Here is a 24,042-nt window from a genome sequence, read left to right as displayed (position 1 = left end):
CAAAAAAAGTCTTTTAATTGTTCAAAATAGCACAAAACGACATCGCACTATGGTAATATTGAGTCACGGGGGTTACTCTACATTAGATGAACAAGCTTACTGTTTCCAGAAACAAGAGATCAACGGGTGCTCGGGAATAGGGATGGGGGGAAACAACGGGACCAGGCGGTGGGCTCCAAGGTGACTAAACATGACGTTTTCCACAGCGAAATATACTATAATACAACAAATCAGAGGCCCCAGAGGGCGTGGGCCAGGGCCGGGGGTTTGCAGAGGCTGGGGTGCCCCCGGCCACAGCTGCGTCTCCAGGGCAGAGAAAGGGGTTTTGAAGAGACCGGCTGGTCGTTTCAAATCCTTCTGTGCGACCCGCCTGCAAGTCTCACTCGTTGCCTAAAGCTTGGGTGTGGGGCAGCAAGCTGTCACTAGCCATTCCAAGCAGAGCCCCAAGCCCACCAAGCCTGGCCCAGGAGGACGGGCCCAGCTTGGGGACTGCACTGTAAATTCACAGAGTCAGTGGCACCACACAACTTGCCCTCCCAGGCTGCCTCTGAGGCCAAGCTCCCCTCCATCATGCACCAGCTTTGCCGAGAGAGGGCGGCTGCAGGAAGCGGCAGTTGTGGGTGTTGGATGCTCTAAGCAGTCATGCCGGGGAGCGAGCCTGGGGGTCGTGGAGAGTGCTGTGGCCCCAGGACTGGCTGTCAGGCCGCGGCCCCCACCTCCACACCATCCTCCTCAGCAACCTGACTGACCTCGGGCTCTAGCGGACTCTGAAGCTCCCTCTAGGTGTGGAGCAACTGCCCGTGGGGAGTGAGGTTTGACGGCTCACCCTCCTTTGTCCCAGAGGCCTGGGGACAGGCAGAGGGGCAGAGGACAGGGGCCAGAAAGAGAAAACCGGGCTGGGCAGCAAACACCAGGCCCACAGGGGAGATCCCATGCCTCTCCTACCCTGGCTGCCCCAGCTTCTCCTCCAGAAAGATCCCTGCCAAGGCTTAGCCAAGGAGAAAAAGAGTTTAAAAAAAAGGGGGGGAAAAAAAGATACACATTCTGTACACAGCTAACAACAACAACAACAACAAAAAAAAGGGACAAAACCCCACACGCTAAGGCTAAAATTACAATAAAAATGTTAACTCCGTCAACTTCAACTTAAAAAAAATACAACAAATGCAGCAGTTGGTGATGTGGCCCCTAGCCCCAACCCCAGACAGGCTGAAGCCAGGCTCCGTGGGCGGCTACTCTACGCCCCAATTGGGAGTCGGGAGGTTTTCACAGAACACTGCTCAGGCCACCACGGGGTTCCTTCTCCACCTCTTTCTTTTTCTTTCTTCTCTTTTTTTCAAATGGGAAAGAAGAGGGGAGGGAGAAAGAGGTGGGTGTACGAAGGCCTCTGAGAAAATGTGTCAGCTTCCCATGGGAGTGCCAGGCAGGGCGGGGTGGGAGAAGCGGAAGGGCGGGCGGGTGTCGGGAAACACTAATGGAAGAAAATGCAACAGAACCAGACAGACACCCAGTTCAGGGTGCGGAGGCGGGGGAAGGGGCCCAGGGGGGCACCTCTCCTCAGCTTCCACGCCCACCCCCCACTCCTGGGGCCTTGGTCCCCTGGCAGGCGCTGGGCGGGGAGAGGAAGGGGGGCTCTTCCACATCTGCCTTCTGCTTCCTCCCCACAGCAATGGTAAAATGTGCTTTCTCGAGATTATTTTTAAAACAGAGGGAGAGAGAGAGGGAGAGAGAACGGGCAGCCGGTGTGGCGGCTCGTGAGGGCAAAGTGAGCGCCGGGTGGGCGGGGCGGGCAGGCCCGGGCGGGCGGCGGTCCTGAAGCAGAGGGGGGTCTGGAGAAGCAGCCAGGCGCAGGGCAGCTGCCTCTCACTGACCGTCTGCCTTCGATTTCTTTGGAGCGGATTTCCTTGGGAGACGGGAGGCAAAGGCAAAGCGAGAAGCGTCAGCTGGGTCCCCACGGTGAAGCGAGTGGGACTCATCGGGGGCTCTGGCTGGGCCCTAGCGGGGCGTCGTGCCCGGTTAAGCAGCCCCCCTCGCTTAAGGAGAAGGCGGGCCCTACTGTCCCCACCGCTCCTTCCTCCCGGGATCCGCCTACCCCTGGCCTCAGAAGGCTCTTCAAAGGCACTCCCCGCTTACATTTCTGGAGAGGACATGGGCCGCTTGCTGGCCGGCTTGGCGCCAGAGCTGTCCTTACTGGTTTCTGAAAGGAAAGAGGCCAACAGTGAGTGAGCAGCTCAGCAACGGGGGTGAGACGACTCCAGTGGCGCAGCTGAGGGAACGAGAGCGGGGACGACGCCCGTGGCCCCCCCAGCCCCGCGCAAACTCTTGACGGAGCAGCCCGAGGCCTCTGCTCCCCACCCCATGCCTCCTGCTGCCGGTCTCGGCAGCCCTTCCCGCCCCCAGCAGCCCCGAGCAGTTTCCTCTGCACCCCCAGATGAGGCGAGTAACCCTCCACTCCAAGACACCTACCCAGGGCCCTAGGCCATCACCCGCCCCAGAATACAAAGCCCCCAAGTCCAGCTTGGAGCCGGGTGGTCCCGGCGACGCTCGCGGGGCTTTTCCCCGCCATCCCCCAACCTCTCCCTAGAGCTGCCCAAAGGAGCCCAACGAACAAGACCCACCTTGCAACCACCTGACTTGCGTGGCTGGGCCGTAGCCCTTCTCGTTGCGGGCAGCGATGCGGAAGATGATGGCGGGCTTGGTGGTGTAGTCGATGTGGGCGTTGGAGAGGCTGGAGGACTGCACGAGGCAGGAGGGGCTGGGCCCACAGTACACCCGCATGAAGGCCAGCTGCGCCGGGGTGGAGCTCTTGGACTCGCCCCCAGACTGCGAGCTCTGGATGGCCAGGTACACCGAGTACTCGATGATCTTCCCAGAGGTCACAGAGGGCGGCTCCCAGGTGAGGTGAGCGCCATCCGGACTCTGGAACCGAGGGGGCAGAGATCAGGCTGGGCCATCTTCAGCCTTGTGACTTATTCCCACCCCGGCCACCCGGGTACAGAGGGCCTAGAATGCTTCGAAGCCTCCGGAACTGAGTGTTCATACTTCACCCTCCTCCTAACACAACAAAGCTATTTCAGAGCAGAGCTCCAGGAGCTCCAAAGAGATGGCTTCTTCTGCCCCCACCCGGAAGGCAGCCTGACGCAACAGCACGATACAACCAACGGGACTCCAGCAGCCTTCCCAGCCCCGCTCTGCCACCTAGCATGTGGCTCGTCTTTTAGCCTCTCGGCGCCTCAGTCTCCTCATCGGGGGTTTAAGGATTAGATGAAGGAGCACGTGGAGCACAGCACACAGTGTGTCAAAAGGGGGAGGCGGTGGCAGGGGCACGGGGAGGAACTTGCCCTTGTCTCCCTGGCCATTGCCGACAGAGCCAGGACCAGAAGCCTCACCGCAGAGCCAGCTGGCTCTGCCCGCACCCTGGGGCCCCCTCCCGAGTCACCCCTGCCGGAAGCCAGCACGGAAGAGAGCGCTGAGTGCACGGACTCAGCCGAGGACAGAGGCTGATCCCAGGGCAAGAAGACTCACTTTGCTGATTTTAATGGCACAGGGGGCCCCCGGGAAGCCAGGCAGACACGTCTTAAAGGCTGAGATCTCGCTGAAGGGCCCCCGGCCACAGGCGTTGACCCCGGCAACGCGGAACTTATAGGCGGTGCCAGGCTGCAGCTCCTGCTTGCGCAGCTGGTTATAGTCCGGCACCGCGCCCGAGTCGTCCTGCGGGAAGAGGCCGGGCGAACAGGAAGGGAGACACGGAAGTGCCTGACGTGAGAGGGCTGCTGGAGTGTGGCTCTGGGGCCAGCAGAGGAGTTTTCTACCCTGGGGACGATGCAGGTCCACACAGTGGGGTGGGTGGGCCGGGGAAAGGGCAGCCACGGCAGCCCCTGCACGACAAGGCGGGGACAGGGCAAGGTGGGCCAAGGCTGGGCTTCACAGCCACTTCAAGGGTCACAGGGAGAGAGGGGGGCAGCCCTAAGACAGGCATGCCCCCGGGGAGCTTGATAAATCCCTACCCACCCGGGGGTCTCAGCTCGCGGGGACACTTACGTCCGACGGAGCAGCGTCATCAGGTGGCAGGAAATAGTGTGTCACCATCACGTTGGTGCCTTTAATGACCCCCACATCAAACCACTGGTTCTCTTTCTTCACGGGGGCTTTGCTGGGCGGGGGTGGCAGGTCTGGCTTCTGCAAGTCAGAGAGGGGAGAAGAGATCAGGCCCTCCACCCTCGGGGCCCAAATGCTGCACCCCAACCCCCGAGTCCCCGTCACTCCAGACTCACTACGCCCAGGGACTCGATGCCATTGGCCACTTCCGTCAGGGTAGCCGCGGCCTGCAGCTTCGCGGGACTGGCGACCACGACTGGCTGGGGGGCCACAAACGTGTTGGACGGAGCCAGGCCTGGGAGTAAAGATGGCATCAACAGGAAAGGCCCCGGAGACCTGGCTTTTGCGTGGGAGCCCTTCCCGCAGGCTAGAGGACACGCCCGCCTCTGCACGGAGGGGCCCGGGACCAGCGCCGCCCCCCACCCCCACCGCCGCCCCGAGACTTTCTTCCGCAATCAACCGAGTTCCCTGGGGGAGCAGGGCCCCACTCACTCTCAGTGGCTGTGGAGGGCAGCAGTGCCACGGTGCTGGGCGCAGCCCCGGCCAGCTCGTTGAGGCAGTTGCTCTCGATGGTCGGGTCGTTGAGGCTGTCGGCAGGGGCCAGCGCCTCCGTGGGGAGGTGGTGCTGCTGCTGCTGGGCCTGCGCCTCCTGGAGCTGCTGCTGCTGCACCAGGGCGGCCAGCTCCTGCTGCGTCAGCACGATGGGGATGGTGGTAGCCTGGCCCTCCTGGCCCTCGGCCGACAGGTGGCTCAGCTCCGCCTGCGTCACAGCGGCCGCCGCCTCCGACGTGTCCATGGGCTCCCCGGTGCCTGCTCCAGGTGGAGATGACTTCTACTTAGGAGGAGCGGCAGGTGGGAGAGCCCAGCCCCGGCTACCCATGGTCACCGCCCTCCCGGAGCTAGGGGCAGCCCTGGTGCCCTGGGGGGTGCCGGCCCTCAGAGCCTGTCTCTCGGACCTCGTCTCCGGCCCACCTCTACCCTGCCCTCCCCCGCCCGAGAAAGCCCGCTTCCTTCCTGGGCGCCCAAGTCAGCCTGCCCTCCCCGTCAAGTCTGCGGCGTGCTGCCCTGGCGGGAAACAAGCCTCCTCTTCCCAGGCTGTCACTGGGGCCCGCCAGCCAGGGCTGCCAGCAGGGAGGCTCCAGAACCCCGGTTCCTCACTCCTCCCGAGGAGTCCGTCTTCCCCTCGGGGCTCCCACCTACCCTGAACCAAAGACAGTGGGGTAAGCCACCTACCGTGACCCCAGCACCTACCCATGACGGCCTGCTGCGCGGCCTGGAGCACGGCCTGGATGGCCAGGGCCTGGGCTTCCTCTGTGGCCGCGGCCTGGGCGGCCGCTTCAGCGGCAGCAGTCACCGCCAGCTCCTCGGGGGTGAGCCCCGTTACCATGAGGGTGGTAGTGCCCGCCTGGGCCTCGGCCATCAGCTCTTGGGGAAGTGACAACTGGTCTACTTCGGACTGCGTGGGCGGTGGCGGCTGGACCACCACAGTGGCTACCACGGCTGAGCTGGCAGGCTCCTGGCCTGAAGACGGGTCCCCCGTACTGCTCAGATCCACGGCGGCCTGGAGCTCGGGGGCCTGGGAGGCTGACAGGACCTCGGCGGACTCCCCCATCAGGGGTGCGGAGGCAGGCTGCAGGAGCTGCCGTGGCGGAAGCTGCTGGCGAGGCCCTGGAGAGGCCTGGAGCTCCTCTGGGGGCTGCAGGATGTCAACAGCAGAGAAGGGCATGTCAGAAGTTTCTGTGTTGGCTATGGTCACTGTTATCGTGGCCGGGATGGGGACTTCGGTGGTCAGAGCCCCTGGGGTAGTCTCGGTCACTGATGAGATCTTCTAGAAAGGGAGAGAAGCCCCTGTCAGAGGGAAGGAGCGGGAGGCCAGAACCAGGCAGACCTTCATCTTTCCCTGTGGGCCAGGATTTGCATTCCCCAGGGGCCGCCACGACCCCATCTGATGAGCAGGGGCAGTAGGTCACTGAGCAGTGGGGGGCGTGGCAAGAGGAGTGGAGACCCGCGACCTGCCGGCCAATTTTACCCCATCCTCACAGAGGTCTCCCGGCCTCGCCAAAGGGGCCCTCAGACTCCCGCTGTGCCACTCTTACAGGCGACAGCCGAGTAACAAGCCATAGGAAACAGCTACAGAAAGAAAAGCGCCCACCAGACACCCACCAAGCCTGGGGGTCTCCTGCGCCCTGCCCTGTCAGGCACGAGGCTGCCCTTCTATGGTCTGGAAAAGGAACCAGGAGTGGCGCGTGCCTGGAGCGAGAGCGACACCTGGTGTCCAATCCTGGAACAGCGCAGGCCTGAAGTGCGGTGGGCAACAGGGAGGCAGACAGAGGGGGGCGTTCCGGGGGCTCTTACCGGCACCGAAGGGCCCGGGACCGGTGTGGACTGTGTCACAGTGGTCACGGCCCGTGTCAGCGTGGAGGACACCGTTGTCGTGATAGGACTGGAACCAGGGATGTTCACGCCGTCGCCCTGGGTGCTCTCCACCTCTCCCTGGTCGCTGGCAGGCGGCGGGGGGTCTGCGGGGGGCAAGCGGAGAGCGGGATGACAGGCCCCCCTCCAGCAGGGTTTCCACCCAGCTCTGCCAGCAGGGGACACCATCGCCCAGAGGACCCGCCCAGGCTAGTAAACCGAGCTCCGCGGAATCAAACCGAAGGCCTCTTGCTGGGGCCTGGGCCCCGGGGAGCACGGGTGCCAGGCTGGCCGCCTCCACCTACCTTGGTTGGAACTCATGTTGGAGGTGACGGTGGTGGCCGTGTGCGTGGTGCCTGTCTCGTGGGTCTCACAGGGTGGGTTGGAGCACACCCTCTGCGTCGGGAAAGGAGCCAGCAATGAAGCTCCAGCCTGGGGGGTAACTGCGGGCGGTGCCGCCCCCTCCAAGCCGGACTCCAGGGTTCTGTGGGAGGGCGCGGCGTCAGGGAGCAGGGCGCCCATGCTGACTGACATGGTGGTACCGGTGGAAGCCGTCTGGTGCGTCTCACAGGGGCGGCCAGCCGGGGGCTGCTGCCCACCCTCTGGCTGGCCCGCACCCCCGGTGGACGTGGCGGTGGTGGGCGTAGGGGTGGTGCCTGTCTCGTGGGTCTCGCACGGGGGGTTGGAGCAGACCTGCGTCACGGTGGCCGAGGAGCACAGCAGTGCCTCCAGGGCCTTCACAGTCACAGCGGCGCCAGGCGAGCTCTCGTACCCAAGTGCGGGCATCCCCTGCACCTCACTGGGTTCCCCGGCACCCACGGTAGAGCGGGCCGTGGTGGCGGTGTACGTCGTGTGGGCGTGATGCGCCTCCGGCTGGCGCCCCACAGATACCAGCGGGCCCAGGCCAGCTAGGGGGCTACCCTCACCACCAGGCCTGACCTGGGTGCTCAGAGGGCCCAACTGCACGAGCGTGGCGCCACGGCCACCAGCCTCCAGGGCCAGGCTTGGTCTGAAGAGCGGGCCAGCTGAGCATGGGGCCCCGGTGGCCATCACAGTCATGGTGGTGCTGGTCGCGCCGGTCTGGCGGGTTTGGCACGAGGGCTTGACAGAGCCCTGGGCTCCCTCTGACGCCCCGGCAGCCATGCCGACCCGGACCACGGCGGGCACGGTGCTTGCCACACAGGTGTACCGGATGTCTCGCCGCTGCCCGGCTCCGATGCCCGACATGGCGGTGGTGGCCGTGCTGGTGGTGCCCGTCTCGTGGGTCTCACACGGCGGGTTGGAGCAGCCGTGCTGCCCAGCCATGTTGGAGGTGGCAGTGGTGGCCGTGTTGGTGGTGCCCGTGTCGTGGGTCTCGCACGGCGGGTTGGAACAGACGCGAACCACACTGCCGTTCTGCTGGCCCACTGTGGAGCTCACGAGAGAAGCAGCTGCCTCTTGTCTGTCGCAGACAAACTGCACCTGGGTGGGCTGCGGGTGTCCCCCGAGATTAGCCACGACGGTGGTGGTGGCTGTGTTGGTGGTGCCCGTCTCGTGGGTCTCGCAGGGCGGGTTGGAGCACACCAGTGTCACAGTGCCGGGCTGCACGTCACCCTGGCCTGAGTCAGCGATGGTGACCGTGGCCGTGGGCTGTTCTGTAGTAGGCGAGGCCAGAATGGACACGGGGAGGTCGTGCACAGGCTGGGCCTCGACCCCGCTGGGCGCTGTGATCAGAGTCACCTGGGTAGGCTGGGAGACAGGCTGGGGGAGAGGCCAGATGGGAAATTAGTACAGCATCCCCTACGCTGGCTGGGACCACCAGCTTGGCTCCTAAAGCAACAAAGCTGGCAAATCCAGGACCTGCTCACCCTCTGACCCCAAGAAACTGACTCTCTCAGGAACCAAGGAAGAGGTACTGCATCACCTCAAGGGCCACAGGGACTGGGAAGGGGCTGGGCGGGGGGGAGGCCTGGGCTGGGAACCCTGCTGACCCCAGGCTGTACCAAGGCCAGCCACAGACGCTTCACCACTTCACCAGGAATTCAGCTTACAACGTACGAAGAGAAAGATGCTATATGCACCCCAAAATGAACTGTCGTACCCTCTACAGTATCACGAAAGAAAAAGCCTAACGCTCAAACACTAAAAATGGCTGAAATACGTTATCTCAGCACGACACGCTATCAAACGGTGACTAAGAATCGCAGTTACGTGGCTACAGGGAAACCGTCCTACGGGTGCCACACACGGGAGGGAAAAAAAGGACCCAGCTGCACATGGCAGCAGAAGGAAGCCCGGAGAGGGTGGCCCCAACGTGGAGACCGGAACCCTCAGGCTGGGCCCGCGCTTCCACGTGCTCTCCTGGCTGCCCTACCTGCATGGTGATGGTGGGGGTGGTGAGCCCACCGGCCGCCGTCAGCGTGGTCTGTGCCGCCGACACGGTAATGGCAGTGGGGTTGATCACTTGGCTCGAGAGGGTGGCGATGGTGCCCAAGGTGGTGATGGGTGTGGCCAGGGAGGCACTGGTGCTGTGGCCCCCGGCCCCGGCGAGGCTGGTGGACACGGTGCCTGTCACGGTGCCTAGGGTCGTGACGCCTGAAGGCAGAGAGGGAGGCGGGAGTGGGATGTGGGAGGAAGCCCGCTGTTGGCACCGCCTTCCCGGCAGCTTTTCTCCCTGGGCAGGCGGGGCCGGGGTGCACCCTGACTCTGCCCCACTCCCCCCGCGGCCTACACACCTGTTGTGCCCTTCACGACCAACGTGGTGACAGCCGGCTTGACAGCGGAGACGGTAACGGGGGTGACCAGGCGGACGCCGCCCATGGGCACGGTGCGGAGAATGGTGCCCGGCTGGCCGGGGGCTCCCTTCAGCACCACCTGGGATGTCAAGAGGAAAGCAGCCTCACATCACATGTGGGCTGGCCAGACCCTGCGCTGGCCCTCCCAGGCCCCACGGGAAGACCCACGTGGCCTGCTGTGCTCCCGGACTGGACCCTGGGGTGAGGAGAGGGCCAGGCACGCCGCACCTGGGTCACTCCTTGCTGCCCGTGGCCAGTGGCGATTTTGGGAACAGCAGTGATGATTTTGGCGGGGGCTCCAGTTCCGGAAGTCATAACCTTGGTGGTGATAATGGTGATGGGGGACTTGATGCCGGGAGTGCTGGTCACACCTGGAGGAGAGGGGGGCAGCCTGGCTTCAGGCTGGGCCACGAGGGACAGCGCCGGCCTCCCACCCGGGCCTGCTGCCGGGTCCCGTTTCTCTTGGGCCCCCTTTCAAGCAGTTACTCCTGCTGCCCCTTGATTAAAACAAAGAAGTACCAACTGTAGCCGTAACCCCTGCTACCTCCCGACCTATCTTAAGGAAAAGGCAGGGAGAGGGTGGAAAAGAGGGGAAAACCAGAATGGAAACACGTCGCAGCCCGCCCTCCATCTGCCTGCCTTTTCCCTCCTGACATGGTCCCTCACCAGCACGCTGGAGGAGGCCCCTACCCGTGGCGCCCGCCTGCGTGATGATGGCCGACATGGGGATGGTCTTGATGATAGTGGTCGTGCCGGGCTTGGTGGTGCTGGGGGACACGCTGCTGATGCCCAGGATGGTGGGCTTAGTCCCTGCCCCGCTGGCCTGCGTGGTAGTGATGATGGTGGTGGGCTTCCCATCTGCTGATGTCACCAGCTTCAGGATAGTCCCAGCTGGCAGGGGCCCTTTGGTCTGTAAGGGGAAAACACGCAAAGACGGGGTGAGGTGAACCAGCATCATTGTCAAGATGAGAAATGTTTTTTTTTTTTAATTTTTAACTGAAACACAGCTGATCTACAATGTTGTGTTAGTTTCAGGTGTACAACTAAGCGATTCAGTTATACCCATATATATCTATCCAACCTTTTTTTTAGAAGAATGGCAAGTTTAACAGTGACTCTGGTCTGGCTAGTCTCCACTGGCAGCCCAGGCAGCTCAGAGTATTCTGAAGACCGAGGGTGACAGGTCCTACCAAGCAGTAGGACCTTCTGTGCCATCAGTGTTCATGGGATCATGTCTAGCCAGGGATGCGAGTTCTAACCCCAGGCCAGCGCCCACTCTTGCTTGTGTCACAGTCTGGAGCCCACGAGCTCACCTGGATGATCTGAGTCACCGGGCCTGTAGACGCCTGGCCTGTGACTGCAGAAGTCTGAACTGGTTTGGTCTGGACCACTGACATCACTTTGCCCAGATTGGAAATCTGAAAAGGAAGACATGGAGCACAAAGAGTGATCCAGAGACCAGTCAAGGGCACGGCCTGGGCTGGGCTCTCCTGGCACCCATCACTCACCAGAGCACTGCCTCCTGGGACAGAGATGGGGCTCTTCACCAGGGTGATGGTCTTGGTGACCCCACCCACCACTGTGGTCACCACCTGTGCTTGCTGGGCCACCGTCACAGTCCCCGACTTGTGTACTGTGATGATGGGGCGGGTGGACGTGTTGGCGGCAGAGGAGACAGACGTCCCCACCTGGGCGGCTGCAGTCTTCAGCATGCGAGTGGCTGGGTTGCTCACCTGGAGGGAGCAGAGAAGAGTGGTGGGCGGGGCAGAGAGCACCCCAGCCTCTGCCTGGAATGGCGGGGGTGCGCACACAGCAAAACTCTAGCCTGCCTTGCCCCATGCGTGCATGAGTGAGTGCGTCCCTAGCTCAGTTTGGTTTACCTTTCCTCTAGCAAAGCAAGGGAGGACACTGGGCCAGCAAGTCTAGCCTAAGGCTGCCACACCCCTATAGCTATCAGCTTATTCCACAGCCCACAGCAAACACGTTACGGACCTACAGCCTCTGCGGGTTGGTCCAAAGCCCGGAAGGAGTGACCGCTGTCTGATCACAGTGCCCAGAAGCCCCCGGCCCCAAGGCTGAGAACCAGGCCCAAGGGATGCTCACCATGACTGGCGAGGAGGCCACCTTCACAGTGGCTGGGAGGGTGGTGGTGCCAGGTGTCACGGCCACAGTTTTGACGATGGTGGTGCCGGCCGGGACACTCAGCACCGTGGGTGCCGAGGAAGGAGGGATCTTCTGGGTGGCGGCAGCCGCGGCTGCCAACGCCGCCATGCCACTCATCTGCGGGTTGCTGCCGATGACCTGCAGCAGGCGCAGGGAGTGTGAGCCCACAGGGAGTGCCAGGCCCGCGGCCACCACACTCCCTGCTCCACGGCCTTCACCAGAACCCGCCTGGCTCGCTCGCCCTGAAGTGGCACCTCTCAGCGTCAGGACTGCTGGGCCCTGCTCTACTGACCCCAGACGTGGACTCCTACCACTGATGAGGCACAGCAACCTGGCAGCAAGAGTTACGAGTAGTTCTGGATCTTTCCTAAAGACCACGGAGACAGATACAGCTCTCTCCTCAGGGGGCTGAGTCAAACCCCAGCTGGCTAGATCCTCCCCTCAGGCTCCAGGACAAGAAAATACACATTTAAAATGCCCTCGAGGTCAGACGGGCGGTTCTGAGGCATGAGCTTATTAACCCTTAAGTTAGTGCCGAGTGGTCGCCTCATCAGCGCTTTACGGGCGCAGGATGAGCGGGACTCGAATCCCGCCAGCGCACTACCGACCGCCAGGAAAGCCCCGCCCTAGCTTCTCACCGTCCCCTGGGCGCTCTGCGTAGGCACGACCATTCGCACGCCTGCGGGAAGGGAGGTCACAGTGACGGGGGCTTTCCCAGCCTGGCTGGCAGGTCGCATGGTGACCAATGGGGTTCCTGTTGTAGCCTGAGGACCGGTCACTTTGAGAACAGCAGGGACACCTGGCAAGAGAAGGGGCAGAGGCGAACAGCTTCTGTGACCTGCTTGTGCTTCAAATCTGGCCCTTCCAGACACCCTCAGTGACAGCCTCCAAGGTCGGGACCGAGGTCCCCCGCCACCACTTGGCCACAAGCCTGCACGAATGGCCACCAGGTGTGCCGTCTGTCTAGCGGTCCTCACTCGGACACGTGACCCCCTGGTGGGCCGGATCTTGCCCTTGAGAGCCCGGCCCCCGGCTCACCTTGAGTCCTGGCTGCGGCAGGCACGGAGATCGAGCTGCCAGGCACCGTCGGCAGGACCTGGATGGTGGTGGTGGTTGGGGTGGTGGCGGCAGCCTGGGGCAGGAGCGTGATGCCTACTTGGGTCAGTGGCTGCACAGCAGGCGCGGCTGCTGCTGGGGCAGGGCTCTTGGGAGGGTTGGCAGGCACAGACGGGACTGGATTGGGTGTAGGGGAGGTGGCAGTAGCAGCCGTGGCAGGAATGTCATATTTCTGGAGCTGCAGAAGATAACTGTCGGCTGTTGCCACAGCCCCCCAGCTCACCTCCAGGGAGTTGGTGTTGGCTCGTACCAGCTGTACCCGGGCCGGGGGCGGTGGCTTTTCTGTAAGAGAGCACCGCTGGTGAGAAGGCGGCAGCAGAGACTTCAGGGACGGGCATGGCAGCTCTCCTCCGGTCGGCCTTACCCGTTTCCAGGTACCAGAGGTCCTTGCAGCAGACCTGGTTGTTCCAGGCCTTTCGGTAGCCGTCACGCCCACTCCAAATGTACAGGCGGGTGTTGATGGCTACAGCACAGTGGCCGGCACGGGCCCGGGGAATATTGTCCTCCAGCGTATCCATCAGGATGGTCTCCCAGGCCATGGTATCTGGGGAGGGCAGGATGTGGAGGTCAGTAGGGGGCAGAGGAATAGACAACCCCCAAGGGCTCTTTGGCCTTTTGCTGTCAGGGATGGGGAATTAAAACCAGGAAGTCATCAAAGATTACTAAATTAAGACAAAGACAAAAACAAAAACAACTCCACATAGCAAAAAGACCGTAAAAAATTATAAACCACAAACTACAAACTGGGAAAACTATGTGAAACACACAGCCAAAGGTTTCCCTTCTCACACATCAAGCAACAACAAGAGCCTCTAGAAAGAGATGGGTGAAGAGGAACGCAAGTTACAGAAAAGGTGACAAGAGGATCCGAGGAAAAATACATACCCTCACTCACGATTAAGGCAAACTTAACCCAGAGGGTGCCTGGCAGTTTGATGTTCGTGCTGGTGCAGCCAGGGCTCAGGGTGAGCCAGGGGAGGGAATGGGGGCTGGCCCATGGGGAGAGTCAAGTGCCTACCGGGCTCCGCAAAGAGCGAACTGTTTACCGGCCTGGCAAACACTGCCAGGGGCATCTGTGTGTACAGCAACATCCCTCTGAAAGCAAGTCTACCTCTAGGTCTTCCTCTTTGAATACAACTGCGCTTGGCGAGAATGGTGTGAGGATACTCACGAGCAGCGTTGGTGCAAGTTTTGACACCACGAGAGCAATTCAAAAGAATGAGGCCACTCGCCCTGCAGGGATGGGATGGTCTCCAGGACAGAGTAAATGCAAGGGTCAGGGGCCGCACTGCGTAGAGCAGGCCGCTGTCCTGTTTCCTCGGTTTTAAAGGAACCTAGAGGCAACGCTCGTGTATATAGCAAAGTCCCTGCAGGGTGGGTGAGAAACCACCAACAGGAGACAGGAGGGATGCTCTGCGTGGTTACGCTGGGTAGGAAGAGCCTATTCAAAAGACGCAAAGGAGGAGCGTCCCTCAGAGCACTTGGGCCACTGGCTACTCCTGGCGGATTCTAGAGGCACGGCCTAGAAGCAGCTCGGCTCCCTGTGCTCCCCACACAGCTTTCAGGCCGAGGAGGCCGCTCTGAGCCCAAGCCCGAGGAGGCCATACCCAGGTTGAGACAAGCCAGTGTGTTGGTACACTTCCACTCCTTCTCGTGTGTGGCCACTTTGACGTCATCCATGACGAGAGGCACCCAGCCACCAAACACGTACATTCTGGGACGAGGGAGGGAAGAGTAGGAGAGGATTGTAGAGGAGGTGCCAAGCTAGAGGCCACCTCTTCCATCCAGAAACTTCTGAACACACTTGGTCCTCTAGCTCTCCCCAGGACGCACGAAGCTCTGGACGTGGCCCTCTCCTACTTGGTGGCTCAGCCCTCACAAGAACTGTGTCACCTCCAGTATGTGGAGCCTCGGTTTAGCTCACCTAAAGCTCACCTCAGTCCCCATCGTTCTTATATTCACTTTGGGACTTTGGCATTGACAAAAACACTCAGCTGCTGGCGGAGAGGACGGTCTGTGCCCCTCTACCCTCTGTCTTTTCTCAGTCCCCCAGGGTCATAATGGAAAGACGGGGCTGCCGAACGCCAGCCCAGCCAGAAAGAGGTCTCCTCAGGCCTTAGGGGTTGCTGGAAGGAAACTGCGAGCCCACGGGGGTGGGGGTGGGGGTGGGGGTGGGGTGGGCTAGGAAGGGAAAAGCCGTGGCTGGCTGCTCACTTGTTTCCTATGGTCGTAGCTGAGTGGAGACTTCGAGGAAGAGGTGCCACCCCGCTGAGGCTGGGCTTATTCCACGTCAGAGTCTCTGTGCAAAGCAATGGGAAGGGAAGGTTACCCATACCAGGTCGGACACGGGCCCTCTGACCCACAGGATGTGCCCCGGACACAGGGAAGGTGCGGGGAGGCAGGTGCTGACCCAGCGCAAGAATCCATACCTGGCCTCCTTACAGCCCATGGGAGGCCCTCCGGTCACCAGGTGCTGGCATTTCCCAAGCTGTGTTTACCATCCTCTGAACTTTTACTGAGCACCCACTACAAGCCAGCACCGCTCCTGGGCTGGGGTAGGAGCGGCGGGCGCACCTTCTGACTCCCGGCAGGACGCACTCTCTCCCACACCGCCTCCGCCACCTACAGAGCTGCTGCTGCTGGGGATTCTGCTCCCGAGACACTGTTTCTTTCGAGCACCGATGCTGCCCCACAGGACCACCTAACCCTCCAGACATGTGTGGTCGGCCACCTTCTCCCCTCAGCCTTCTTCAGGTCGAAAGCCTGAACTCCTTTCAACCGCTCCCGCTTCCCCACCTGCCGACCAGCCCGAGGAGTCCCCACGGCTCTAAGGGCATCTGTACATCCCCTCTGACTGTGACAGACCAGGGGGCTCCGCTCCTGGCACAGCCTGACCACTGACAAGTCGACAGGGACAGGTGCTACCTCATCTACACAGTTCCATTCTAGAAAGGCCCTTCCCTCTCCCCTCACTCTCCTGGAAGACAGCAGACCAACTCAGCCAACCGAGCCTTGCTCTTTCTTCAAGCAACGCCACAAGCTCGGGGCAAAGATGACAGCCCCAAATGGGTCCTATCCTGACCCTGCAGCAAGTACAGGGCTAGGCGGGACACTCCCCTCCCTGTGAGCCCCAACTCAACACCCCACACCGGCCGCCCAGCAGACCAGCTTCGCGCCAAGACTACTGGAGCCGCCGCACCCACATCTTACCAATATCCAGCGTCCAGAGGTCCCCCAGCCTGCAGCCACTCATCCCTCCATAGATCACCAGCTTGGACTTCTTGTTGTCTTTCTCGGTGTAGACCACTGCAGTGTGGGACTCCCGGGGTGGGGGAAGGACGCCGTAAGTGATGGGAATGTCCCAGGCTACCACTCCAGAGCCTGGCCGCAGTTCCAGGATGTATAAGTCATTCAGGTACCTGGAGAAGAACAGTCAGTTATGGCGGGCCACCGGCTTCGATGGGTGAACAGTGGACTCCTGGGGAGACAAAGGGGGCTGAGGCTGTGCGAACCCCAAGGTCTTCTACCTTCGCCCCGAAGGAGGGGCTACCAGAAGCTCCAGAGGAGGAGAGCAAGGAGAAGAGGAAGAGCCGGATGGGGTGTGCCAGTCTGCCCTGCACACGAAGCTGGGCGTGACATGAGGGCCTCCCGGGTGAAAAGGGGGCACCATCTCAGGACTACCTCCAAACTTCAGAAAGGACAACAACCATCACGAAGCTTGCAGGCAGCAGATGCTGAGAAGCAAAGCGCCAGCTCTAAACTGGGTCTGAGGAGCAGGAACCAGCCCAAGGCAAGGTGGGTTTCTACCTCCTGGCCTGGCCCTCCTCCCGCGAGGCCTCCTCGGGGTTAGAAAGCTCCTTAGAGGGCATCCAGTGCCACCCTCGTTTCACAAAGGAAAGGCACTTGGTACGGCAGGCTTGGCTGCTATGTGAGCAAGCACCCGCCTTCACGGGATTCCACGTGAACAGGACAAAGCCTCACCTCGGAATGTTGTTCTTGGGGTCCTCGCTATCGTTGGCCAGACCTCCAAACAGGTAACATTTGTTGCCCACAAGGGAGAAGCTGTGCCCGAGCCGAGGACACGGAGGGGGCCCGTTTTTGGGCGTCTTTGCTTTGAGTCTCTTCCACTCCCACCGGCTTGCCTGCAAAATGAAGACCCAGTGATTAAATCGGGGATGAGCCGGCCACTGGCCGCACAGGGAAGGGCTGGTGCTGATGAGGGAGGGACCTGAAGGGAGTGAGAAGGTCCTGGGTGACATGGGGCCTGCCCCCGCCCCTGCCCCAAGAACCAGGGCCTACCTGGAGCTCGTAGAGGTCGTTGCTGTATTTGCCGTACTCCACCATCCCGCCAAATACCAGCAGGCGAGTCCCATCGCACACAAAGCCATAGGCTGCACATCCAGGAGGGATGTCCCCTCTCACGGCCGGGATGAACCACTGGTTGGTCGCTGGAGAACAAAAGTTAGCAGAAGTCAGAACTCCTCGGGAGCCCCTAGAACCAGAACCTCCACCCCTCTTCCTCCCCACACCCACCAGCCTTCAAAATACAGTCTAAGAAAGGAGGGGCTGAGGCACTGCCTCTCTTCCCAAGGATGTGGGACTTTCTCCTTTTACCATCCAAGTGCCAGCCCTCTATCCGAGCCATCTTCCAAACTCCTTGGCCTCAGAGGCCACCTCAAAACAGCCTGTGATCACCCTGCTTCTCATCACGGTCGTCTTAAAAAGCAGGAAGTCACTGACCAAGAAAATTCGTCGGCTTCTGGCGATGTGGCCACCTCCCGCCACTCTATGGGTCATCGGAAAGAAACGTCTAACACCCAAAATACCGTCCAGGGGCCCGTGGCTGCACCTCTAAGTGGCCAAAAGAGCTACCAGTGCAGGCTGGGAGCAGCAGCCTGCGGTATAGGCTGGGGAGGGCCATGGGGGTACGAATCAATCTCTACTGCTGTTTCCCGGGTGACGGTCCGGAGCAGCCCTCCCCCGGGCTCACCCCCTCCCCCCTCCAGAACACGGGCAGAGGTGGCGGCAGTCAGTGCCAACTAAGCTGCCCAAAGCCCATCGCCTCTAGCCGGGCTGGAGCTCCCAACCTGCCCCTGCTCTGCCTGGCATCCTTGCCCCTCCTGGGCCACCGCCCTCACGTCTGCCATGCCAGGTCTTCCTGGAAAAGTCCGGGGGCAAACGCTGCCCTCTTGTGAGGGATGCCTTCTGTCCTATGTTATTTGAAGGGCCATCCCCTAAAACATACACCACACTCTCTCCGAAAACCCCAAACCGGCAGCCGACTGCAAATCTGATTCCACGCCCCTCGATCACTTTTGGTCAAACGTAGGCAAGTGAATTGGGACTGAGGGGCCAGTGGGCAGGGCACGGATCTGGGAGCGAACAGAGCCCCTGTGGGGGCGTGACAGGAGCCGGGACAGCACGGTGCACCCGGTCCCTGACCCCGTCCAGGCTGGGTAACCCGACTCTACCTGCAGCTGGGCAGAGAGGCCTGCCCCACCCCGCCGCCAAAAACACACCACACCTCCCGAGGTAAAGGCGCCCGGCTCGCCGCTTCCCAAGTGTACACGTTAGTTTGCAGTGGGCTGTGGGTCCCGTCCTCAGTTCAGCAGCCAGCGGGCCTCCGGGTCCCCTGCCTGCTCTGCACGCCCAGGCCCCAGACCCCCGCGCTCCACCTCGTCCTACCGCGCAGCGCAAAGACAAACCAAGAAGAGCAGCAGCTTTCCAGGCTGGAGCCATCAGCCCTGCCCGAACTGGGGGAGATGGCCTCCCGCGGGGCCCGGAAGGAGCTTCATCCAAGTTCCCGGGATTGAAGCCGCCACAGACCTCTGAGCCTCCCTCCGTGGACAAAGGAACAGAGACCAGGAGTGGAAGTAACTTACCCGAGGTCACAGGGCCAAACACACACACACAGATGAGAACCTTGTCACCGACGTAAAGTGACTGCTAGGTGCCCACCTGAGGGCCGGGAGGAGGCTACACGGGAAACGGCAGCTCTCTCGTCACATGCCACCACTGACTCAGCGGGCCGGGCTAGAGGGACCTGTGACGTCCTGACAGCTCATTCTACAGCACCCAAGAGGGGCTGATCTCATTCTAGAGCCCTCCAGGCAGGGCAGGGGCTCTCTGCACTGCCATCAGGAGCAGTCTGTCAGGAGGCACAGTTTCTGGTCTGAAGCCAGAACCTGCCGCTCTTCACATCACCTACAGTCCCAGTTCTACCCTGAGATGGCAGCTGCCCCCAATCATGTCATCTCTCGCTCATCTAGCGGGGCGGGCGGCGCATGACCCGACCTCCGGGTCCCTCCTTCTCCCTAGGCTTGGGCTTGTCGCCACTCTCGGCTGCGAGGGGGGCCGAGGAAGGGAGGCCTGTACCCAGGAGGCGGGAGGTGGCCGAGCCCCTCCCCCCGCAGCTGCCTTCCCGCTCGGCTGAGGCTCGAAGCGGGGGTGGGGGTGGGGGTGGGTTCTCAGAAGGGGTGACATGGGAGCGGGGCCTTGAAGGCTGAACAGGACTTCCCGACAAGTGAAACCAGCCGCCGGGCCGAGCAGGAAGTGACTGTGAGAGCAAGAAGGACCCAGAACGGAGGGGGAACGGGTTTGAGATAAGCTCAATTTAGTGACCAATTAGCTCCAGGGACAGAGGAACAGGGAGGTGTCTCCAAGGTGGTGGCCCGCACCCCTTAACTGAAGGGCGAGACAGCCCGACAGTCTCGGTGACGGCCTGTATTCTGCCTGACTCCACTGCCAGCCAGCAGGGTGACCCTGGACCTGTCACTTCCCCTCTCAGACCCCAATTTCCTCATGTGCAAAAACAAGGAAGTTCCACTAGATGTTTTCCAAGGCTCTTTCCGGTGGTATCAGTTGCAGACATTCGAGAACCACTGAGGCAGACCAGCCTTGGGCCACTGGTTTGGCAACCAGCCACACCCTCCCCTCACCAGGGCGCACCCCACTGTGTCAGGGCCGGGTCCTCCGAGTAATCCGCTTTGCTGTTGAAGTAAAATTCCCCGAGGTCAAGGACAGTTGCTACCCTAAGATCTCCCAAAGGCCTGTGAAGTGTTCCACAGCCACCAAAGAGGAAGGACACACACTTTCTCACACACACCCTTCAAGTGCACACCTGCCACCCCCAGCCCCGTCACCCCCCCCCCCACCACCGCCCCGATCTCTGAGCTGACCAAGACAGCGAGGCAAGCACGTGCCCCCTGGAGCCCTTTGTCTTAGCAACGGGGAACTCTCTCCGAAGGGCGAGTCTCTCTGAGCACTCATCTTGCAGAAAGAAAAGCACTAGAGAGTATGCTCTGACCTCATTTAAAACAAAACCAAGGGACTTCCCTGGCGGCACAGTGGTTAAGAATCCGCCTGCCAATGCAGGGGACATGGGTTTGAGCCCTGATCCGGGAAGATCCCACATGCCACGGAGCAACTAAGCCCGTGCGCCACAACTACTGAGCCTGCGCTCTAGAGCCTGCACGCCACAACTACTGAGCCCGAGTGCCACAGCTACTGAAGCCCGCGCGCCTAGAGCCCGTGCTCCGCAACGAGAAGCCACTGCAATGAGAAGCCCACGCACCACAGCGAAGAGTAGGCCCCATTCGCCGCAACTAGAGAAAGCCCGCGCGCAGCAACGGAGACCCAACGCAGCCATAAAGAAAGAAAGAAAGAAATTTATAAACAAACCAAAACCAAGGTAAGCAGGAGGCTGGCTGTCAAGACAGCAGCTAAGGATGCTGCGCATCTGTGCCACGGCTGGTGGGAGAGAGGCAACACCAAGCCTGTCTTTCTGAGAACAGTAGGAGCTCGAGGCTCTGTCAAATAGCAAACACTCGGTGAGGACAGGGGAGCTGGGTCAGCTAACGGCTCTCCCGAGAAGTCACCGAGGGAGTTCATAGGGCACTTTCCAAACTGCTACCCTGGAGGAATCCAGGGCTGCAGCCCTTCGGAAGGCTGGCTATCCTCTACTATACAACACACCCTTGCAGATGGGGAATGAATTAACGCCAAAGGGCTCGATTCATTTTAATAAACTAATGAATACGCAGAGGCCCCAGGAAGCAGTGGACTTTGGAGCTGATGGTAATTAGGCCCCTGCCCTACTTTCTAAAATTGTCCTTCCTTGCCAAGGAGCCTGCTCCAGGCCTTACGAGAATGAAGTTGGTCCAAGTAGTTTAGGAGCTTCTGCTCAGGGCAACGGCCTCTCTAAAAACAGCCCTGCCCCTCAGCCTTACCTTACCCGGCTAATCGCTGCCGCTGCAGCTGTCTGAGCTGGCACAGAGCACCACCAACCAGCCCAGCCTCACTGGAGGCAACAGGTGCTCAGACCCACAATGTGAAGGGTCACCGGCAACCCACCAGCCTCTTGAAAGTCAACTTTGTAGGGTCAACAACCTACAAGATGCAGAGAAAACTAAACTCTGTGCCTTGGGGGAGGCGGCGGTGGGGAGCACCCAACCGAGAGCCCAGCTCCAACCCTCAGCACTCCAACCAACACCTTATCCCAGAGCAACCTCAAAGCTGGAAGAAGGTGCCCAGGCCCGAGGACACCGTACCAACAGAACCCTCGGACAGGATGGCTCTGGGGCCAATGGAGCTCGCCAGATGAGATGGCGCGGGGGAAAGAGCTGGAAGCCGGCCCCTGGCCGCGGCTGACCCGAACGCGACTGCGAGCTGCGGAGGGGAGCTTCCTCAAAGCACGCTGCCTGAGCTGGGAGGGGGTTTTCGCTGCCTGAGCTGGGAGGGGGTTTTCCGCAGCCCCGCCTCCACCTCTCAGGCTGGGGACTGGACCGGAAGGCACCCAGGCCCACCGCTCCCGGCGAAAACGCCCGCCGAGCCCCTCCCTCCGGGCCAGGCGAGGTCCTGCGGGCCAGCGTCCATTCAACAGGCAGCTCGGGCCCAAGGAGGCGCCAGGTGTATCAACCTGGCCAAGTGGCCGCCAAGGGGGAGGGGGCCGCAGGAGGATGCGGCTAAGCCCTAGAGACTTAGCGGGGACACCAGGCAACAGGCCGAAGGCGAGCCGGCACGGCAGCAGCACCCGGAGGCAGAGGCGCACCGCAGCCTCCAGCTATGACCGCACCTTGCTTGCCCCTCCCAACCAACCAGGCCCGGGCTTTGGGGGAGGCATGAGAACGGGCAGGGGAACCTCCTCAGCCTGCTGCGGGATCACTGGAATTAATTCATCTCTTACATCAAAGGATCCCAGATCGAGACAACATGAAATCTGTAGAGAAACGCTGGAGAAGTCAACGCTGCAAGAGGGAAGCAGCAATGTCGTCTGACCTGTGGGTCCCCAGGAGACGGTTACGCAGCGCAGCACACAGCCCGCCCCCCTCCCCCAGGTCGGGATTACGCTGCTCAACTCTGCCCCTTTTCTCGAGACGGCGACCTAATCTGTAATCTAGAAGTTGTCATTTCTCCCGAAAGAGCACCAGAGATGAGGAAGAGCGGACCAGGCGCAGGAGGAGGGAGGAAGGGGGTGGGACTCTGCGCCAAAGGGACGCATCCGCCCGCCTGGCGGGGGTAACGGTGTCTGTCTGAAGTCACCGCCGCGGGAGCCGCCCCCGCTCCTTCACCAGCCAGGGTACAGGCTTCCTCTCCAATAATGAAAAGCGCCTCTCAAACACATGGGAATCAGGGCTGGAAGAATGGGAAAAAGAGCAAGGGAAAGCAGAGGTGCCGGGCAGAGCAAACCGTCTCGGACGGGAGAAGTAGCACCTCGGTGCGGACGGAGAGGGGGAACAGGAGGCGGGGGAGAGGGCTGCAGGGGAGGGGAGGAGAAGGCGGGAGACGGAGGAAGGAGAGAGAGGGAGGAGGGACGGAGGGAAGGAAGGGGAGAGAGAGGGAGGGAAAAGGAGGGAGAGGGAGGAGATGAAGGGAGGAGGGAAAGATCCGAGAACCCAGCGGGCTTTGCACTCACCCGTGTTGTACACGTGCAGTTCGTCCACTATCCCCTCGTTGCCGCCGCCAAACACCACGATGAGCTCCTTGATGGCCACGGCGCGGTGGCCGTGGCGGGGCCGGGGCACTGGACCCGACCAACCCACCACTCGCTTCCAGCGGGGCTGCAGGAGCACTGCTGGCGAGTTGGCGGGTGACACGGCCGAAGCCATAGTTCCGGGAAAGGGCGCGGTGGAAAAAGTCACCAAGCGAGAAGGGAGGCCCCCAATTCCACTCACACACACCCCCTTTCGTCTAAGGCGTCTCGCACAGAGAAGCGGTTCTTCACACAGCGGTGAACGGCTCCATGGAGGCCGCCATCTTAACTATTCTCCTTCTCTTCTACTCTTCCCCTTCTTCTCGCTCACCACGTCTCCTTAAGAGCCTCCTGAAGCTGTCGAGCGCCTAGACCCGAGAAGCTGGAGGCCGCCGAGTCCCGCCGCCCTGACTACTTGCCTGGGAGCTCCCACTTAGAAGCTCGAGCGGGAGGCCCTGGGAGCCGCCATCTTGAGCCGCCTCTCTCTCCTCCCTTCCTCAATCGTAGCCCTCCCCCGCCGGAAATGGCGGAGCCCCGGCCCGGTTCCCACACCCTCCCCAAGTCTCCTGCACTGGCCGGCTTCCGGGGCGGGTGGAAATGAGCCACAAGCGCCGCGGTTGTCCCAGCCCCGCCGGAGCTCAGACCACAATTGTGGGAGCCGCCATCTTGAGACCGTCCCGCTTCCCCGCCCAGCGCTTAGTGCAGAGGCCGCTCCCTAAACAGCCTCGACACTTGGAAAGAATAGAGGCGCGCCGGAGGCCAGTGAAACGAGCTTGAGTTCTCGAGGGCTGCTCGGAGGCTCGCGCCGTACGGCTCGTGAGGTCTCGAGCGTCTCCCTTTAGTCCGCCTCTGCTGCTCAGGCTGCGCCTGCCGCCCTGGGAGTCGCCATCTTGAGACTAGCTCCCCCTTCCCCCCTATTCTCTTCCTCTTGGGTCAGTTCTTCCACTGCAAACCAAACGCAAGGCAGCGTCCGATCCTCGCTTCCCTCCTTATGACTCCTTCCCACAGGAGCCGCTTCAAAGAGGCAGAGTTAGGCCCCGAAGTGGCAACTGTACGGCAGGAGGAGCGGTAACGGCAGGGCGCTCATGCCTCCTCCCTGGGAGCCGCCATCTTGTGTGAAGAAGTAACAACTAAACATGGCGGCGGCGGCGGTCGGGCGAGGGGGCGGAGTCGGGCGACGTCACTGTTTCCCCCCCCACCCCACCCTCGCAGGCTTCTCCTCCCGGCCGCGGCTTCTTAAAAGAACCTCGCGCTGCCTCGCGGCGAGGGACCGGTGCCGCTGCGCGCTTTGCTTGGGGTCAGGCCGCGCTCGGGTCAGGCACAGGCGTCCCCAGCCCTGTGGCCGCCGAAGCGCGCCTCCACGCCTCCGCCCTGGGAGCCGCCATCTTGCCACTTCCCCTCGCCCGGCCGTCCGCGGGCGTCAGTAGCGACTTTCAGCACAAAACAAAGATGGCGGCTGCGGCATCTGGGGAATGCCCGGATGAGAATGCCTCAGACGCCGTTGGCCCC

The 24,042-nt window shown here is 61.6% G+C and overlaps 1 protein-coding gene across 4 annotated transcripts; it reads right to left on the bottom strand.

Moving 5' to 3' along the window:
- Positions 1-1,392: 1,392 nt before the first annotated feature.
- HCFC1 (host cell factor C1) lies at positions 1,393-23,652 on the bottom strand. 4 transcript variants are annotated; one of them, XM_079911654.1, is made up of 26 exons: positions 22,477-23,652; positions 16,863-17,011; positions 16,545-16,705; positions 15,774-15,982; positions 14,778-14,862; positions 14,171-14,277; positions 12,928-13,107; positions 12,486-12,845; positions 12,086-12,246; positions 11,388-11,585; positions 10,793-11,017; positions 10,598-10,702; positions 9,975-10,194; positions 9,513-9,655; positions 9,225-9,363; positions 8,864-9,084; positions 6,816-8,250; positions 6,454-6,617; positions 5,350-5,926; positions 4,591-4,911; positions 4,275-4,393; positions 4,042-4,179; positions 3,526-3,711; positions 2,619-2,919; positions 2,134-2,197; positions 1,393-1,903 (listed from the first exon to the last, which is right to left on the bottom strand). In XM_079911654.1, exons 1-26 carry the CDS (start codon positions 22,667-22,669, stop codon positions 1,864-1,866), a joined length of 6,201 nt encoding a protein of 2,066 aa, XP_079767780.1. In that variant the 5' UTR covers positions 22,670-23,652; the 3' UTR covers positions 1,393-1,863. The 4 variants fall into 4 exon arrangements, with proteins under 4 accessions (XP_079767780.1, XP_079767781.1, XP_079767782.1 ...); XM_079911655.1 differs by having other exon boundaries at positions 4,591-4,908; XM_079911656.1 differs by having other exon boundaries at positions 5,350-5,794.
- Positions 23,653-24,042: the final 390 nt, after the last annotated feature.

The sequence above is a fragment of the Stenella coeruleoalba genome, assembly GCF_951394435.1.
Source record: "Stenella coeruleoalba genome assembly, chromosome: X".
In the NCBI taxonomy this organism is placed as follows: domain Eukaryota; kingdom Metazoa; phylum Chordata; class Mammalia; order Artiodactyla; family Delphinidae; genus Stenella; species Stenella coeruleoalba.
Note: the sequence above shows the minus strand (reverse complement) of the source record. Positions and strands in the feature narration are given on the sequence as shown.

Bases quoted from the DNA above. Each gene is read 5' to 3' on its own strand.
- HCFC1 (XM_079911654.1), bottom strand. From the start codon at position 22,669: ATGGCTTCGGCCGTGTCACCCGCCAACTCGCCAGCAGTGCTCCTGCAG. The intron at 11,018-11,387 runs GTGAGCATCCCT...TGCTCCCTCCAG, and splicing joins TGGCCTCCTCGCCAGTCATG to GTGAGCAACCCAGCCACTCG. The intron at 3,712-4,041 runs GTAAGTGTCCCC...CTCTTCCCGCAG, and splicing joins ATGACGCTGCTCCGTCGGAC to GACGACTCGGGCGCGGTGCC.